This window comes from Danio aesculapii, chromosome 12, assembly GCF_903798145.1.
Source record: "Danio aesculapii chromosome 12, fDanAes4.1, whole genome shotgun sequence".
Classification (NCBI taxonomy): Eukaryota; Metazoa; Chordata; class Actinopteri; order Cypriniformes; family Danionidae; genus Danio; species Danio aesculapii.
Genome location: NC_079446.1, coordinates 20,292,962 through 20,310,610, shown reverse-complemented (window position 1 = coordinate 20,310,610; position 17,649 = coordinate 20,292,962). Strand labels below are relative to the sequence as shown.

Sequence of the window (17,649 nt, the reverse complement as noted above, 5' to 3'; positions counted from 1 at the left end):
AGTATTTTTTTTTAGTATCGTTTTATAGTATCTCATCAACTATTGTCCTATCTTAACATCAGAGTAAAGTTGTTGTTTTTTTACTTATGACTGATTTTGTAATCCATGATCATTAGCTTATTCTTCAACAGATTAAAATGAACCACAGTTTTATACTAAATTGTAGTAGCTCTTTTTGATGGATTGATTCATATGTTTATAACAATAGTTTTACTATAAATATATGGTTAAACTATGGTTAGTATAGCAAAACCATAGTGACTCAACATAGTGGATCAACTTAATTTTTTTTTTGCCAAAACAGTAAGTGGCCCCAAGCAACTGTTAGGATTCGTCACAAAATCATTCACTGTAAAAAAAAAATGCTGGTTTCAACACAATCCCTTCATCTTATCTCAACTCAACTCAAATCGATTAAGTTAACATAATGTTTTTTTTTACAATTTTAAGTTGACTGAACAAAAAACAATTGAGTTGTCCCTAAATAAACTCAAGAATGCTGTTGTTTCAGCTCATTGTAAACATGTAGTTTGAACAAGCAGCAACAATTTTATTTTAGTGTTTGGTCACTCAACCAGATATTAAACTAGTAAAGTCTTTTTAAATGCTGAATCATTTATCCAAAATCAACTTTATTTATTTATTTATTTATTTATTTATTTATTTATTTATTTATTTTATTATTTTTTAATGAGTAATATAATACTAAATCTAATGTATTGCATCAAATAAAAAATATAAAATCTGAATCTCTAAATAATTTGCTATTTTGCTTGGCTGTCAAGAATTCAGAATTGTCAAAGAATCTTGATCTTTTTGTTTTATCAGGGAATTGATGACCCCGGACCACGATACCAGTCTTATTTTGAACTGGTTTATTTTTGGCAATAGTCAAAAATACATTGTATGTGCCAAAAAGTATTAGATTATTTAGTAAAGATCTTTTTCCATGAAGATATTTTGTAAGTGTCCTACCAAAAATATATTTAAATTAAAATTTTGAATAGTAATATTGTATGTATTGCTAAGAAATTCATTTGGACAACTTTAAAAGCAATTTTTTTTGTATTTTATTTCAGTTTTACTTTTTGTCATCATATTCCAGATTTGTATCCACTTTGACCTTTTATCTACTTTCACTAAATCATACATCGATGGCACGTCTATGTATTCAGCTTCTAGATAATGCACAAAACTCAAAAAATTACACTTAAGAAATTCAACTCTCAGTTTATCCAGAATCTTGCAGCTCTAAAACCTTTTATGTGAGCAAATGAGTACAATACACATATACTGAAGCAACACTGCAAAAACAAATGCTTTTCTTACTTAGATGTTTTGTTTTGTCCAAATATCTAAAAAAAAAAGTACATTAAGAAGCATTTTCTAGAGAAGCATAACACATTACCTTATTTTAAGAATTATTTTGCCAAAACTCAATGATTTTTTCTTAAAATAATATAAATAATCTGCCAATGGGGCAAAAAAGCTAAATAGTGTTATGTAAAAAAGAAAAACAATATTACTTTGCTTATCCCATTTAAGGAAAAACTCATTTCATTTTGACATATTATTTGTAGAAAATAATTTAAGAATGTTTAGATATTTGGACTAGAAACAAGACAAAAAAGTATATAGAATATATGCAGTATATAGAATTTACCCAAAAGTAACAACATTGGTCTCTGTTCATATGAATACTGGCCATTTCATTCTGGAGTTTTCTTTATATTTTACTTTTAGCTAAACTAAAAGTTGTTGATTTAGTTTAACCACTGAAGTCTGACACATTCTGTATATTCACTTAAAGTACAAGACAGCATTAATAACAACCAAACATTCAACACATATTGATTTATGAAATCTTCCATTGTGTCGAAACGGCTGCCGTGTTTCCACAGGCCATTCAGCCCTGTGTGTTTAGAGAATAGGGCTTGTATCCTCTAGAGCAGCAGCCATTGAAGTTCAGCGGTTTCCATAGCAGTGCCTTTGTCTGATAAGTAAAACCTAGATGTTACCAAAATAGAGTCCTAGGCTGCTGTCAAAAAGTTGTCAGGTGCTAACCACATTTGTCACTTGTGCTAGAATGGAAGAGAAGAGAAGATTGGACATCTGCAATGCATTTCTGAATGATCCCGGGTCAAGTGATCTCCTTTGGGATGTTTTGCTGCGTGTTGTGATGACCGATGTCTGTCTTTTTGCCTCTCTGAATTATTCAGCATCTGTATCAGCCGTGTGCTTAAAACACAACAGAAAATGGTGAGTTTCTTTTATTTTTATAACCTTTGTGAAAAATACTGTTAAAGCTTTTATTATTTACAGTTTTGTCTTGTTTTTAGTCCAAATATCTAATATTATTAAATCAGGAAGTGTTTTTTAGGAAAAAACACACTGTTTTGTCTTCAGAAAAATCAAAATTTAGTGCCAATGGTGTAAGTAAAATAAACATATTGTTAGATTTTTTTAATAAGACCATTTTTCTTACCCCATTCACATGTTTAAAACATTGCATGTTTTAAGGTAGAACCCACTTAATTTGGACCTTTTCTGAAAATAAGACACTTTTTAAATCTAGAAAATGCTTCTTGATTTAAGATTGTTTTTATATTTTGACTAGAAATTAGACAAAAACTATAACCAAGAACATTTTTGAGTTTTATTATTAAAAAAATGTATTATTAAAAGTTTTATTAATATTAATATATAATATTCCAAGCTTGTATTTACCCAGGAAATAACTTCTATTACAGGAGTGTCCTAGCATAATACCTAATAATACAGCTTGTACATTCCAATAGATTAATTGACATCCTATAATTATTACTGCTTTTCTCGTATTAGACTGGAGGTTATGAAGTGGATCAGTTTGTGGATCCTCCAGATGATGATCTGATTTGTGTCATCTGTAGAGCTGTTTTACGCTGTCCTGTACGGCTTAAATGCAACCATGTCTTCTGCAAGGAATGCATTTTACAGTGGATGAAAAGGTAACAATTTCATTTTAATTGTGTTTAAGATTAACCAGGCTGGGGTGTGTTGCTAAATGATTTACAGAATACATTGGCTACTGTTCATTCTTATATGTACACTTGTTAAAGTGTAAGACATTTACAGTAAGCATTGGCTTACATTAGTTAACAAAATGTACTGTATGATGCTAGCCTTAGGGTTACTGCATGTAATGACGTGTCATTTATTGTTATTGCTATAGCAAGTATACTGTAACACTGTAAAATATTCTGTTAAATATATTTTAAATACATTAATTAAAGTATTTAAGAATATTTATTAGTTACAAAAAACATCCGAGGTAGGATAAAGACAACAGATAAAGTGGCTGGCCAAAGTTTGTGGTTAGTTTAAGAATTTCTCAAAGAAGTCTAATATTCTTATCACTTTTGGTTGTAAGTAACTTGTTACTATAATTAAATTGCCTGCTTAAATCTGCTAGTTACAAAAGCAAGACATTTTTATTTTTAGGTCATTTAATTAGTTACTTATACTTGCCTTAAAGTGATAGTTCACCCAAAATTCAAAACTGAAAATTGAAAACTGTGATGAACTTGTTTCACACTTGTTTGCATGTCTTTGTACCATGAGACACAAAAGAATACACAGTATATATGAAGAAAGCTGTTAACCTGTAAACATAGATTTCTATAGTGTCTGCTTTTTTTCTGTTTGTTTCAGACAGGTCAAATGCCCATGCTGTAGGCAATCGATCGACCAGAACCAAATGCTGGTTTTGTTTAAGCTGAGCAAATCCATTGGCCGTTTATCAGTCAAGGTAGGCAACATACTCAAATAGGGCTGAAAATGTGGGATGTACTTTTTTTTTTGCCTATTTTAGATAATCTGGTGAATATACACACATGCCTGTACATACCAACTAACTAACATTCAATTCTTCATATGGTATTAGGTCCACTTTGGTTTTAGTTGTTGTTTTTTATGGGTATAGATATGTCCTTAACACCTACAGTATACATTTGGGCTCTATTTTAACGATGTAGGTACAAAGTCTAAATCACATGGCGCAAAAGCATTAAGGGCATGTCCGCATTCACTTTTGCTATTTTAAGGACGGAAAAATACTCCCTGCGCCCTGGCGCATGGTCTAACAGGGTTGTGCTTATTCTCTTAATGAGTTATGGGTGTGTTTTGAGCATAACATGTATAAAACCAATCAGAGTCTCATCTCACATTCACTTTAAGCGTCAGTTGCGTCGCGCCAAGGTGCATTTGCTATTTACATGGCGGACTTTGTAAGTGAAAAAACTGAATGCTTCACTAGCGAGAAAACAGTTTAACTGACCATCTGCAGTGTGAGGATAAAGAACGAGCCTCCCCCATTTGGCCTCTTTACTTTCTCTTTACCTTTACTCTTTACTCCTTTACTTTCGTGGATAAGGAAACGGTGTTGTACGCACTCCACTGAAGACAGCCATTAGCCTACATATTTAATTTCTTTTGTTAAGCGCAAAGATTTGTTTCAAAAATATTTTAATTTCAGTTATAATTCAAAGAAAATTAATAAATGAACAATAATAACGAAGTGTGGTCAAAAAACTGAGTTATATCCAAACACACATCCTATTCTTATGCCCCATTTGGCGATGTATAAGTCTGACAGATAGACAAATCTAAACTTGTTTTTTATTAAAGCAAATATAAATATGCATATAATAAATAATACTCACAACAATAATAATAACATTATACAAATGCAAATTGTCATGAATAAACTGAAAAAGCCCCCCGAGATGAGGCATGGGGGCAGTGGTTTTTATATTTATGTAGATATTTATGTAGAAACTTTTTAATCTTTTATTTTTATATATGTAAAGATATTTGTGTATTGATGTACATCCTGTGTGTATTAAGCAATGTGTAAGCGTTTGAACCTATGTAGGCGAATAACTAACATGCTCTGCGATGGACTTTAGACCAGCTTTTAGATGGTCAATGGCATAGTCTAATTCAGTTTCTCAAAATAGCAACGCGCCAACAATGCGCCTTAACACATCTCTATTTTAGACCAGCACGCCCATGAGTCACAAATCGGCGCAAATAAATTTGCTATTTAAACAATGTGGTGCAAAAAGTTAAAATTAGTGTTGCGCTGGTCTGAAAATAGCAACAAATCACGCAGAACATGTCTTGCACCTTATTGCGCCAGGTGTATGATAGGGCCCATTGTCTCCAAAATGTATCATTGGTCAGGTACGTAAAGTGAATCTTTTCAGAGGTCAAAATTTTTTTCAATAAAATACTCAAATGTAAATTAGGTGTTTCCATCAAGTTGATTGAGCGGCCGACTATAGTATTTGTAACCTAGTAACCAACAGTAGACAATCCAAGAATAACGGACACATCTATTAGTTTAATGATGACACCTTGTGAGTAAACTAAGTAGTGTAAAATTTATTCAAAGCACTTGTGTGAGCTACAGATACATTTATAGCAGGGTTCCAAAAGTGAGCCAGTGCATGTATAGAGAAGTAATTTGGCCTTTAAGGCCTTGGCATAATTTGGCCTTTAAGTGTATGCTATGCTACATGTACAATGCTCATGATTCTTTAATACGGTTCATATGCAGCCTGACATTTGTAAGATCATACAATGTATACGCAACTCGCTCATGCAATTAGACTTTTTTTTGCACTAGTTAGTTTGCCTACCACAGGAGAAATGCTGATTATTAGTCATACAGTTGGAAAAGATACAGAAAATAAAACAGGAGAAAAAACAAACTATTGAAAATGGGGAAAACCAAAGATGTCTGTGCTGATGAATGCTTGTGTGAGGGGATTGAAATGTACCCGCAACTGTAATGACAGAAGTACAAAGTACAAGTTATTATTTTATTGTTCAGACACTGGATGATGCAAAATCTTTCTAGTGCTTGAGTTGTGACATGTGTTGTGCAATTCAGATCCAGTAATTTCTTCATGAGCAGTAACAATGTTTTCATGCTCATTTAAAATTGAGTTTTAAGCATATGTACATCCTGATGTCTTATTTGGGGTTTAATACAAACTTTAACAAATTGGTTCAATTAGGTCGCAGGAGTCAAACTCAGTTCCTGGAGGGCCGCAGCTCTGCACAGTTTAGTTCCAACCCCTAATTAAACAGACCTGATCAAACTAATTTGGTGCTTTAGACTTGTTTAATACCTACAAGTAGGTGAGTTGAAGCAAGGCTGGAACTAAACTCTGCAGGGCTGCGGCCCTCCAGGAATTGAGTTTGACACCCCTGTTTTAGGTGATTGAGGTATTTAGTATCCTAAATGTATAAAGAACCTGTTAAATCCAGTACAGTTCTTCATTGGTTCTTTGGGGTGATTAAGGTGTTATATAGAACCACTGTTGCTAAAGAGCCCATTAAGACTCTGTATAGTTCTTTGTATGTTCTTTATTTCACTCAATCCTAGCTCACACTGTGCAATTTTTATTAACCCTTTACAATTGTAGCTTGTGAGACTGAATAGATATGTTTCCCATGTCACATGTAAGATAGCAGTTTTCACATTATGACAATGAAGACAATGTGTCTTGACACAAAAACACATAAAAAAAAATCTTATTCGGAGTTTGACATCACTCATTCGTGACACATTTAATAATCCACATTCTGAAATCATACCTCACAAAAAACTTCAACAATAAACAATGCTAAATAATTTTTTTTTCGTAACATGCGTCAATATTTAAACCAGAAAAAGAGCTTTTTCGACATTTTGGTGGATTGAAGTTATCACACTTGTTAGGTTCAGCACTCCTATTTGTTCTTGGTTGGAAGCTAGTTGTAAGACATGACTCTGTCAGAACATCCTCAGAGGGGAAAATCTGATCACTACAGCCATTAATCGGCTGTTGGTGAACATGTCAAACCAATGATTTAAGCCTAAGATTATATCAATCTTTTAGGATTTTGCCAAATTTGTCTCAGATGACCAAATTGTTGCTGAAATCCCACAGCGTGAGAGGGCTTTAGGCCACCAAATGGTGGATGAAATCACAGTCTGAGCTGGGCTTTACTCTCTCTGTGTAGTTGGGGAAAGGATTTAAAGGCAACATCAAATTATACGGTGTTTCCAAAAGATAATGTATTCTCAACCTTTTTGCTCCAAGGCCCCTTTTAGGGAAATATTTCAGGGACCCCACAAGACATTTTTTCTTTAGAAAAGCATAAAAGTGATTCATTAATTCCCATTCAACCATGTCAGATGGAGAGACTCTAAAGCCTTGTTATAGCACTATTTGACTAAACAAGCTCTTTGACTGCATGATACGGCTCAGATCAGTTCACTCACTTTTGGGGAGCTGGTGCCTGGTACTTTTTTTAGTAAGACAGTGACAAAAACGTGATGTATACACCACCATCCTGATTTCACCAAGTAGGATATGATACTGGATTAACATCTGTGTTGATCCTGGAACAACATTGCAATCAGCCAATCAGAATTAAGGGATATGTTTACCAGTTATGTTAAGTTTAGGCTTACAGCTTATGGTTTATGCACTTCTACATGATTGTTATCTAACTATTATTCCCCTCTGATTATGAGAATAATTAACAGTTATGGTTGGGTTAAGGGAATAGGTATGGATTACATTTTTGAACAAAAATGATGTTCCAGGATCAACATAGATGTTAATCCAGCATCACATTGTACTTCACAATATCATGACGTGATTACACACATCAAACCAGTTTTAAATAGTCCACAGCAGCAGCCACTGTTGTATTGTTGGTTTGCACAACTGAACAGTTTTTATACCAAAAAGATAAAAACACTGGAAATAGCAGCACTGTAGATGACCAGACTTTCCTCTTGTTGGTTACCAACGATTGGATCCAGCGAGTGCTGAATAAGGTGACCTGGAATGAAAAAAGTTTTAACTTCAAGTCATACTAAGTGCAAATGATAATGAGCTGTAATATGTCACACAGCGGAAAAGTGGCTAAAGGTGCTAAAGTTACTGACTTATAGTGAGTAGAATGTCTGTTGGGGGACAATGTGTGAGCAGTGTGAGCAGATATTTAGCAGACATACTAATCATCTGATGACTGCTACTTGACCTGGGCAGTAGTTGCAAAGTTACTTGGAGTGAAAAAAATGTCTGAAGGGACCCTAAAAATAAAGTGTTACCAAAATATGAGTCTGAAATGTCACTGTGTGTGTTTATAGTGTCGCAATGGACAGCAGGGCTGCAGGGCAACTTTCCCGCTTTCTAACGAGTACCTCCACATCTCCAACTGTCCATATGAGTGGCAAATCTGTCCTCATGAGGGCTGTGGCCAGCAGGTGTTGAGGAAGGATGCGCAGGTGCATGATCAGAGCTGCAGTCACTGGAGACAGCTGTGCCCCATGGGCTGTGGAACGCTGCTCGTCCGGGAGAACCAGGTCCAACACAACTGCTACCGAGAGCTGCAGCAGCGCTACCTAGCCGAGCGCCGGAAGCAGAGAGCCGTTGCAGCCAACCTGCGCAGGAAGATGCAGCGCATGCAAAGCCGCATGGCCCAAATAAAGAGGCAGATCAACCTGATGTGTGAGAGCCTGGAGGTCGGAGATCTGGAAACGGAAGCAGGCGAGGGAACCAGTGCTTGGACAGATTCTAGTCCAAGCAGCAGCAGACATAGACACACTTACAATTCAAGAATTCGATTTATATAGTTTCAAAATGGTCCAGGATTCAAACAAACAAACAAAAAGTTAGTTGTTTTATGTGTGCATGTTTTATTATTAAATGTGTCTTTCCACTAGTAGAGTGAACTTAAAGGATAGTTCATTAAAAAATGTTTAATCATAGTAATGTCAGTCCAAACCTGTACGAATGTCACTCTCTCGTTTACTCACTCACTTTCGCTCACCTTCTTCCTGCTTTATCAGGGGTCGCCACAGCAGTACATGTAGGGAATGTGACCTTTTCTTTCTCGTATGAGTGAGTGCAGCCATTGTTACCCAGACTTCCAGTCTCATTAACTTCCATTAATTTTTAGTCATAAAAACAGCTCGTTATATGCTGCTCGATGTTGCAAGCTAGTTTTTTATATTTTATATTATCTTCATTTCTATATATAGTCATAAACACACTTGTTACACAAGTAGTTTGACCGTTAACTGCCCTTTATTAATCCAAATTTCCACCATATGCAAATGAATCGCAAGTTCTAAAACCGAACTCGCAGAAGAGCTTACTTCCGCATTGCTCAATAATTTGATGTGTGTGTGAAGTAAATATGTACTTTTGCTGATGAAGCTTTAGGAAACACTACAGCAACAACACCACCACATACTCCGCCATTGTTGAGTATGTTTGTTAGAGCTTACCTTAAACACTCCCGTAAAAACACATTTTGCATGCACATGATGTAAGACTTTAGTTTTGGGGTGTTTACACAGACACATGGTATTTTCTCAAAAACTTCGTTCAAAACCTGTTTTCAAATTAATTCACTTATTGTCCCAAAAATTACATTGACGTGTTACCAAACTGGCAAAGCATATCAAAAGTTTCCATATTTGGCTGAAAATGTTGTAAACCGTTTCATATTGGTTAAATTTACAAACTCAAGTTGACCAGCTGCCCTAAAAATGTGAGTCAACTCAACTTGATGTTGAACTCAAGATGTTGAGTTTTAGTTAAATATATTGTGAAACTCAACAATTTAAGTTGAAACAAAGAATCTGTCAAAGTTGAGTTGACTCACATTTTTAAGGCAGCTGTTGAACTTGAGTTTGTAAGTTTAACCAAGTGAAACGTTTTACAGTGTGGCCTCTAACTCAGTGGAGTTGAAAATAACACTAGACCACACTGATTAAAATGAACAATAAAAAAAAAACACTTATGCTGTGTTCCATTTAACTTAGAAATTAAATGTCATATCGGACTTTACTGAATTTCATAACAATAGTCAGAGAACCAAGATGGACATTTGTATTTTTAGTTATAACAGAAAAAACTATAGACAAAATCTTTTTAAAATGGGATATGTTGCACATTGATATTACAAGTTTATTGTCTGGTCAGAACTTGACGATAAACCAAAAAATATCCTTTACACATTCCTACAGCTTGGACGTTGATGCTAATGCTTCATATTATAAGGAATATTACTGTAACATTCAAATGCCTGCTTACGTTCAGATATTACAATCTTGAAGTGATACTTGACACGAAAATGTGAAATTGTACAAAAAATGTCAGATATTTTATAATCATTTATGATGTAAAAAGCAAACGCCTTTGGAACATGTAAGACTTTTTTCAAAAAAGATTTGTATTACATTCTAAGTATGAATTGTTAAATAAATCATTTAATATTAATGCTTATTTGTCTATTTTAAGCTATTGCGGATGTTCCAACACACAATCAATTGTCATAGATATTCAATAAAGTAACAAAATGGATTATTCACAAATTAAGCCACCGGTATGATGACAACAACTAACTTCAGTGTCCTGGAAATGGGATTGCATGATGGAAATCATACCTTGTATTGATTGCATTGGGAGATGACATGTGCTACTCACACTTTGCTTAAGGTAAGTTATGTTGCTTTGAGTTTGTTGAAGTTGAATAACCAGTTCTGATACTGCTGCACTGTCATGTCTGTCCACAAGGAGGCACTACTGTAATTCTGCAGAATGTTCCGGATCGCTCCTGTCGGTTGAGGCCATTGAGGAATTCTGGGAGAGCTTTGCCGGGTGCTTGGAAAGTGGCGGGTTGTCCATCCCAGAGTGCATTAGTGGCAGATAAATGTCATCCATGTTGGGCAAAACAAAAACATTCTATAAAAAAGCAGGAGATTTAAGAAGATTTGCTATGGGGCTAATTCAAACATTTTCATTTACAGTTGCTTACACACAAACTGCTTACACACAAAATATTTTCATGTCACATGATTTCTGAAACATCTTACTCAAAATGCAAAACTACACCTCAAATCTCCAAAACCATAAACTATTTCTCAGCCTTGAACATTTTCCATTGAATAAAACACTTCTTTTCTCAAAACACTACACAACTCTCTACCTAAAACACAAAAATCTAACATAAAGCAACTTGTTTTCCTTTTCCAAACACAACCAATCAAAATGCTACACTTATTTACAAGGTTGCACACACACTCCTCAAATAAATAGATATTAGAAACACTAATTTCTTAACTGATCACTAACCAGTCACTGCTTTAGTCTAGTATAGGCCAAAGATGATGGGCTGTTCTGGTTCAAAAAACCTGGTTTTCCACCCATCTACAAGTTTTGTACCTTCCCTATTTTCTCCTTTTCTAAATCCCAAATTCCTGTAAAAAACAATAGAGGAATTCTTCTGACCCTAGCGCTGTAAAGTGTATGATGACCAACCCTATGCCCACGCTTCTGCAGATAATGGAGTCTCCACCCCGAGTGTTATATTATGAAAGACGTGTTTGCCATTTGATACATATGCTTCATTCTGACATGTGTTTATGGCATTTTGAATGCAGTGTTACATTTTGAAGGAGATGTGAGGCGTTTTGCATTTTGGGTGCACCGTTTTGAGAATTGTCTAGAGCTTTGAAAAAAGTGTGTAAGCAGTTGGAAAAAAACTGTAAGTGATCACTAACCTATGTGCATAGGCCTATGAATAGGTCCAAGGTGACAGGACACTGGGCTGTTCTGAGCCAAAAAAAAACCCAACTGGTCCACAATTTGTAGTTTGTATGTAACGCATATTCATTCATTCATTCATTCATTTATTTTCTTTTCGGCTTAGTCCCTTTATTAATCCGGGGTCGCCACAGCGGAATGAACCGCCAACTTATCCAGCACGTTTTTACACAGCGCATGCCCTTCCAGCCACAACCCATCTCTGGGAAAGTACCGCATATTCACCTTTTCTAAATTCCTCTAGAAACGAAGAGAGTAATTCTTCTCAGCCTGGCACTGTACAGTATTTGGTGGCCAACCCTACATAATGCTTCTGCAGGCAAAGGACACTTTCCCCCTCAAGACCCCACACTCTGTATTTACTGTATTCTGAAGAATATACTTTTGCTTTACAAACATTTTACCTACAGTATGTTTATGTTTTGTTGTATGCTACTGTATGCAACAGTAATGTTTGGCCTAATAAATATTATGTGTCTACATGTGATTGGTGTTTACAATGTACCTGTTACCCCTCTCAGCAGATTACTGTTACTGTAGAACATTGTATTGAAATGTAGATATAAGCCTATAAAAGAGCAAAGAGCTTTAGATTTAGAACAAAAATGTTTATATTATATATCCAAAAGTGTTATATTATGAAAGACGTGTTTACCATTTGATGCCAATGCTTGATTCTGACGTGCGTTCATGGCATTTTGAATGCAGTGTTACACTTTGAAGGAGATGTGAGGTGTTTTGCATTTTATGTGTGCAGTTTTGAGAATTGTGTGTAGTTTTGAATAAAGGTGACACTGTTTTGAAAACGTGTGTAAGCAGTTGGAAGAACATATAATCAAAAGGTAGATATAATTCATTGTGTACCCAAATAAAAATATTAATTATATTAACAGAAGTAAAGGTGTAAAAAATATATACATGCTACTTTAGAGTACCATATATCAAAACAGTAAATCAATAATACATAAAAAAAGATTACATTTTTATCCATATTTACATATAAACCTAAAGGGTTAGTTCACCCCCCAAAAAAGTTCACCTAAAAATTTACATTGTGTCTATTACTCACTCATGTCATTTCCCCCAGGCTCTTTATTCATCTTTCAAACACACATTAAGAAATTGTAGATGAAATCATCCTCCACAGACAGCAATTCATTTGCCCATTGTAAACTCGCACCCTGATCAAGCGCAGAGGACACTTGCAACATAAGGAGCCTGGTAACAACGTAGTTGAGGGTCCTAACACAGTTTTCTAATAGCTTAGTCAGGCAGGCAATGGTCAAACAGGAACAGACAGAAGCATGCATGTTATCCAAAAGAGTAGTCAGGTCACTGGCAATGATTTCAGTTCAGCCGGCATACAATGTAGAACAGTTATGGCGAGGGTCAGAAAACAGGGCAAAAGGCAAAGAAGACAATGGAATGCTTCGTAATGCTACAGGAAATAAACAAGACTCAGCCAAGTGTGTGAGAAAGTGAAGTGTATAAATTGTCCAAGTAATAAGTCAATTATGAGGTTCAGCTATGTGTGTGTGTGTGTGTTTGTGTGTGTGTGTGTGTGTGTGTGTGTGTGTGCGTGCGTGCGTGCGTGTGTGTGTGTGTGCGTGTGTGTCAGTGTCTGAATGATTGTCAGCGTTGCCATGAGTGAAGAGCGCAAAGACTTTTGGGAGTTGTAGTTCATACCGTGCCAGAATTGTAGTCCATGTGAAAATACATGTTTTCCAGCAATCTGCAAAGCCTAGATCACTGGTAATCGTGACAACACTGATAGACACTGAAGAAAGTTGTTTTTACAAGCTTTATATGGAGCTTCATATGAATACAGTTGAACCTCTGAAGTCACATTCAAGTTTTTACAAAGTTTTTTGGTTCCTATTCTTGACTTTAAGGTCTTAGGACCTTTACTATCTATGGAGGATAAGAGAGATCTCTGAGTTCATCTAAAATATTTTGATTTGTGTTCATGAACGAAGGTCTCGGGTGATTGGAACTGCATGAGGGTGATTAATTAATAACACACTTTTTTTTTCTTTTTGGGTGAACTTACCCTTTAAAATTAAAACTTTATGAAAAAGAAAGTCGAAATAAAATCAAGCAGATATTAAATTAAGTTATGTTATCATAACGAACCTGAAACTCATCCTGTAGCTTCTTTTCGATCCATTCAGTCACATGACAGAAAGTCACCTCTCGCTCTCCCAGTTTGGGTCTGACTCTCAGATCGAGCTTTGGGGGTCCGCAGAAGCTGTACCTGAGAGACAACCAATAAAAGACATGGTTATGGAACAAATATCCAAAAACATGTCCACAAACCTAATGGGAAACAAGTATTTTCTCTAACTTTAAAAATGAATAAAGTAGCCACAAAATACCAAGATTTTAACTTTTGATAAAACTGGGGTAGCTTTTCATAGCTGATTTGTGTTTTTATATAAGCATGAATGTGTTTAAGTAACTTAATGTTACAGGTTCTTTAATCAATGGTAAATGTTTAATGTGTTAGCTCATTTGTTTGTCTTGTGGTATTGTGTTAGTCCTCTGAAGTCTATTGCAGGTCTAGATGATCATACATGTGTGTTGCTTTTGAATGTTCATGGATCTGCTTTGACTTTTTCAAAATGGCAGTTGAATGACATAAAGCAGCCCATAGAAACAGCCACTAATGAGGTATATGTATATCGCTTTCAGAGCCTGCTACTCTCACACAAACAGGTGTGATTAGAAATGCTACTTGATAGTCATATAATTAGAATGGTACATTTTAGGCATGTTACTTAATCCAAGTTATGTTTATATTTTCTCACATATAGTGTAGCCCATTATTTTGCAAAAGAAGTGTGTTTAATTGTATGTAAAACTAAATATGCAAATCTGCATATAACAACAGTCAGCTGTTCCTCCTGTTTACCCATAATAACCTCAAGACAATTACATAAAATAACTTTATTTAGATTTTATGGTTACCTAAACATTCTGTTAAAAAATCATCTGCAAATTATAGACAGTTTTTTTTAATGTTCACGAAAGTTAATGTGAAGAAAGTACACATTTAATACCATGTTCCGTAATACATTTCCCAAAAATTACAAATTAGGTTTTACTTTAAAATGTAATATTTTATTTAATCTTTTGACTGGATCATTGTGTCAGATAATTGTATCCATACTCGAATTTTATACTGCATTTAAATTGAATACACTTGAAATGTACTAAATTGAAACTTCGTTATTACAAAAGCATAATTACAAATACAGTTAGGTCCATAAACATTTGGATATCAACACAATTCTAACATTTTTGGCCCTAAATACCAGCACAATGGATTTGAACTGCAGACTGTCATATTTAATTTGAGAGTTTTTACATCCAAATCAGGTGAACACTGTAAGAATTACAACTGTTTGCAAATGTGCCTCCCACTTGTTAAGGGTCCAAAAGTAATTGGACAATTGGCTTCTAAGCTGTTCCATGGCCAGGTGTGTGTTATTCACTCATTATCCCAATTACAATGAGCAGATAAAAGGACCAGAGTTTATTTCAAGTGTGTAATTTGCATTTGGAGTCTGTTACTGTCAACTCTCAAGATGTCACTATCAAGTCACTATCAGTTAAGCAAGCCATCGTAAGGCTGAAAAACAAAACAAACCCATCAGAGAAATAGCAGAAACATCAGCAATCAACAATCAAGAGAAGACTACACCAGAGTGAATACAGAGGGTTCACCACAAGATGTAAACCATTGGTGAGCCTCAAAAACAGGAAGGCCAGATTAACGCCTTCACAGTTGTCAGAAAGCCTGCTTGATGGACTAAGAACTAAAGTTTGTTGAACGTTTCTAGGGGGGCTGATTTGTTTATGGGACCTGCTGTTATGTTCTCCATCATTGCTCATGCTGATGTTGTGTTCTGTAATGTGTTCATCTAATACAAGTAAGTTTCAACATGTGGCATTCAATCCTTATGTAGCATACATGCTTATACTATTTCTGATGTCTATATTGCCTATAATGTTCCGCTTTAGCGGTTATTTGCGGCCGCAATAATTCTGCTGAGTCATCGTCATTAGGCCAGAGCTATAAATAGCCATTATGGAAGGCCAAACAGTGTTGCCAGATTGGATGGTTCCCCGCCCAATTGCGCGGTTTTGAATTTATTTTTGCGGGTAAAAAAATCACATAGGCAGGTAGTGAAAATTTGGGTGGTTTTGCAACGGTGTGCCCGCCAGCCCCGGTGTGCCCTTTTAAACCTGTTTTGATCTCCCAAAGAGATGCCATAGCCCTTGTTCTTCACATACAAACGCTTAGAACAGTGTAGAAATGCTTGTGATCTCCCTCCTCGACACACAACATCTCAATCACTCTTGATTCGTCTGATCGGAATATTTGGCCACCTCAACCAGTAAAAAATTTACATGTAGTAAGGTTTACTACAACAGTGCTGGAACAACATCCTGTAGACAGATGAGACCAAGATCAACTTGTACCAGGGTAATGGGACGAGAAAAGTATGTAGAAGGAAAGGAACTGCTCATGATGGAATGCTATGCAATGGCCAAGCCAATTACCTGATCTGATTTTGATTAAGCATGCATTTCACTTGCTAAAGACAAAAACTGAGGGGAAAATGCCCCAAGAACAAGCAGGAACTGAAGAACCCAGCGTCTGGTGATGTCTATGTGTTCCAGACTTCAGGCTGTAATTGACTGCAAAGGATTTGCAACCAAGTATTAAAAAGTAAAATTTTACAAGTTGTTGTAATTCCTACACTGTTCACCTTATTTGGATATAAATACTCTCAAATTTAAGCTGACAGTCTGCAAGTGCATGTTGTTCGTTTAATTTCAGATCCATTGTGTTGGTGTATAGAGCCAAAAATGTTAGAATTGTGCCAATGTCCAAATATTTATGGACCTAACTGTATATTATTATAAATATTAAATATACATATTTTATTTATCACAAATGCTTGTGTGTACACACCATATTTCAAGGACAACTACTGCAATTACTATATTATATACTGTGTATATAACATATGTCTTAGGTCCTGTCCAAGCATGCCAAAAGAGCACACCTAAGTTCAATTATATTTACACTTTTTTACATATATATTTACATATTAACCAATTTTCTATTGCAATTAACTATGTTGAAGTGTTGCTTTCAGGTTTAAGTTAAGTATATATTTTATTAAATAGTATATTATTTACTATTACTTATATAAAAAATAGTATTTTATTAAATTTATTTAACTCTTTTCAAAATAAAAAGATGCTTTAAAATTCTGCTCCTCGTTTCTTTACCTGAAACATGTATGAAATATCTTCTGATCGGCATGATAACATCACTGAACTCATCAAGCACAGCCTGTAGACAGTGCGACTCTAATCCCTAAAACTCAAATTGAAATTTGATTAAGATGAAGCTAAACCTTCAAGAGCGTCTGACACTAAAGTTTAAGAAGCAAGATTGCTCTAAATAATCTCTCCAAACATCGTGTAAGCTTAAGCAAAGCTTCGGTCCCTAATGCAACGTTAACAGAGTGTGCTCAGATCTTTGTGAGAACAGCTCGTACCATATTCTGTCAGTAGGGGGAGGAGGAATGTTGACGACGAGGGTTCCTGAAAGCTCCTGCACTTCCACAGCAAGCAGCAGAGGAGTGTTGGACATTTCTTCAATCTTCTTTTTTATGTACTCATTTTCTGTGGCCTTCTGGAAGTACTTCGACTTGGCAATCTTGTCGACGAATTTCAAAATCCGCCTGCTTGTGCTGCCTCCGGCTGTAGCCCTGTGGGTAGCAAAGTAAAAAATAATTTCATTAGGTGGTCTTGATTTATTTTGGGCAGCAACTATTGTCTCAAAGAAGACACAGATTGTGTTTTTAGCTATTATTCACCAAAAAAGTATGTTGCTTAATACCCTTATGCCTGGGAAATGGTTTTAGAGGGCTCTTTTCTATGCATTTAAGCAATAATAATAAATGCTGGG

General features: G+C 35.4%; 2 protein-coding genes across 3 annotated transcripts in view; one reads left to right on the top strand and one right to left on the bottom strand.

Moving 5' to 3' along the window:
* The first annotated feature begins 2,086 nt into the window (after positions 1-2,086).
* rnf151 (ring finger protein 151) lies at positions 2,087-8,680 on the top strand. Its single transcript, XM_056469995.1, has 4 exons — positions 2,087-2,188; positions 2,842-2,987; positions 3,691-3,787; positions 8,195-8,680. Exons 1-4 carry the CDS (start codon positions 2,087-2,089, stop codon positions 8,678-8,680), a joined length of 831 nt encoding a protein of 276 aa, XP_056325970.1.
* A 1,356-nt stretch (positions 8,681-10,036) lies between these two features.
* Positions 10,037-17,649, bottom strand: part of tex2l (testis expressed 2, like) — a 40,515-nt gene continuing 32,902 nt past the window's right edge. For both annotated transcript variants that reach the window (XM_056469635.1, XM_056469636.1), the window contains exons 10-12: positions 17,237-17,449; positions 13,794-13,914; positions 10,037-10,799 (exon numbers count right to left, since the gene is read on the bottom strand). In XM_056469635.1, the coding sequence (XP_056325610.1) occupies positions 10,638-10,799; positions 13,794-13,914; positions 17,237-17,449 (496 nt within the window). In that variant the 3' untranslated portion in view covers positions 10,037-10,637. The remainder of the gene's footprint in view (positions 10,800-13,793; positions 13,915-17,236; positions 17,450-17,649) is intronic.

Bases quoted from the DNA above. Each gene is read 5' to 3' on its own strand.
- rnf151 (XM_056469995.1), top strand. From the start codon at position 2,087: ATGGAAGAGAAGAGAAGATTGGACATCTGCAATGCATTTCTGAATGAT. The intron at 2,189-2,841 runs GTCTGTCTTTTT...TTCTCGTATTAG, and splicing joins TGCGTGTTGTGATGACCGAT to ACTGGAGGTTATGAAGTGGA. The intron at 3,788-8,194 runs GTAGGCAACATA...GTGTGTTTATAG, and splicing joins TTGGCCGTTTATCAGTCAAG to TGTCGCAATGGACAGCAGGG.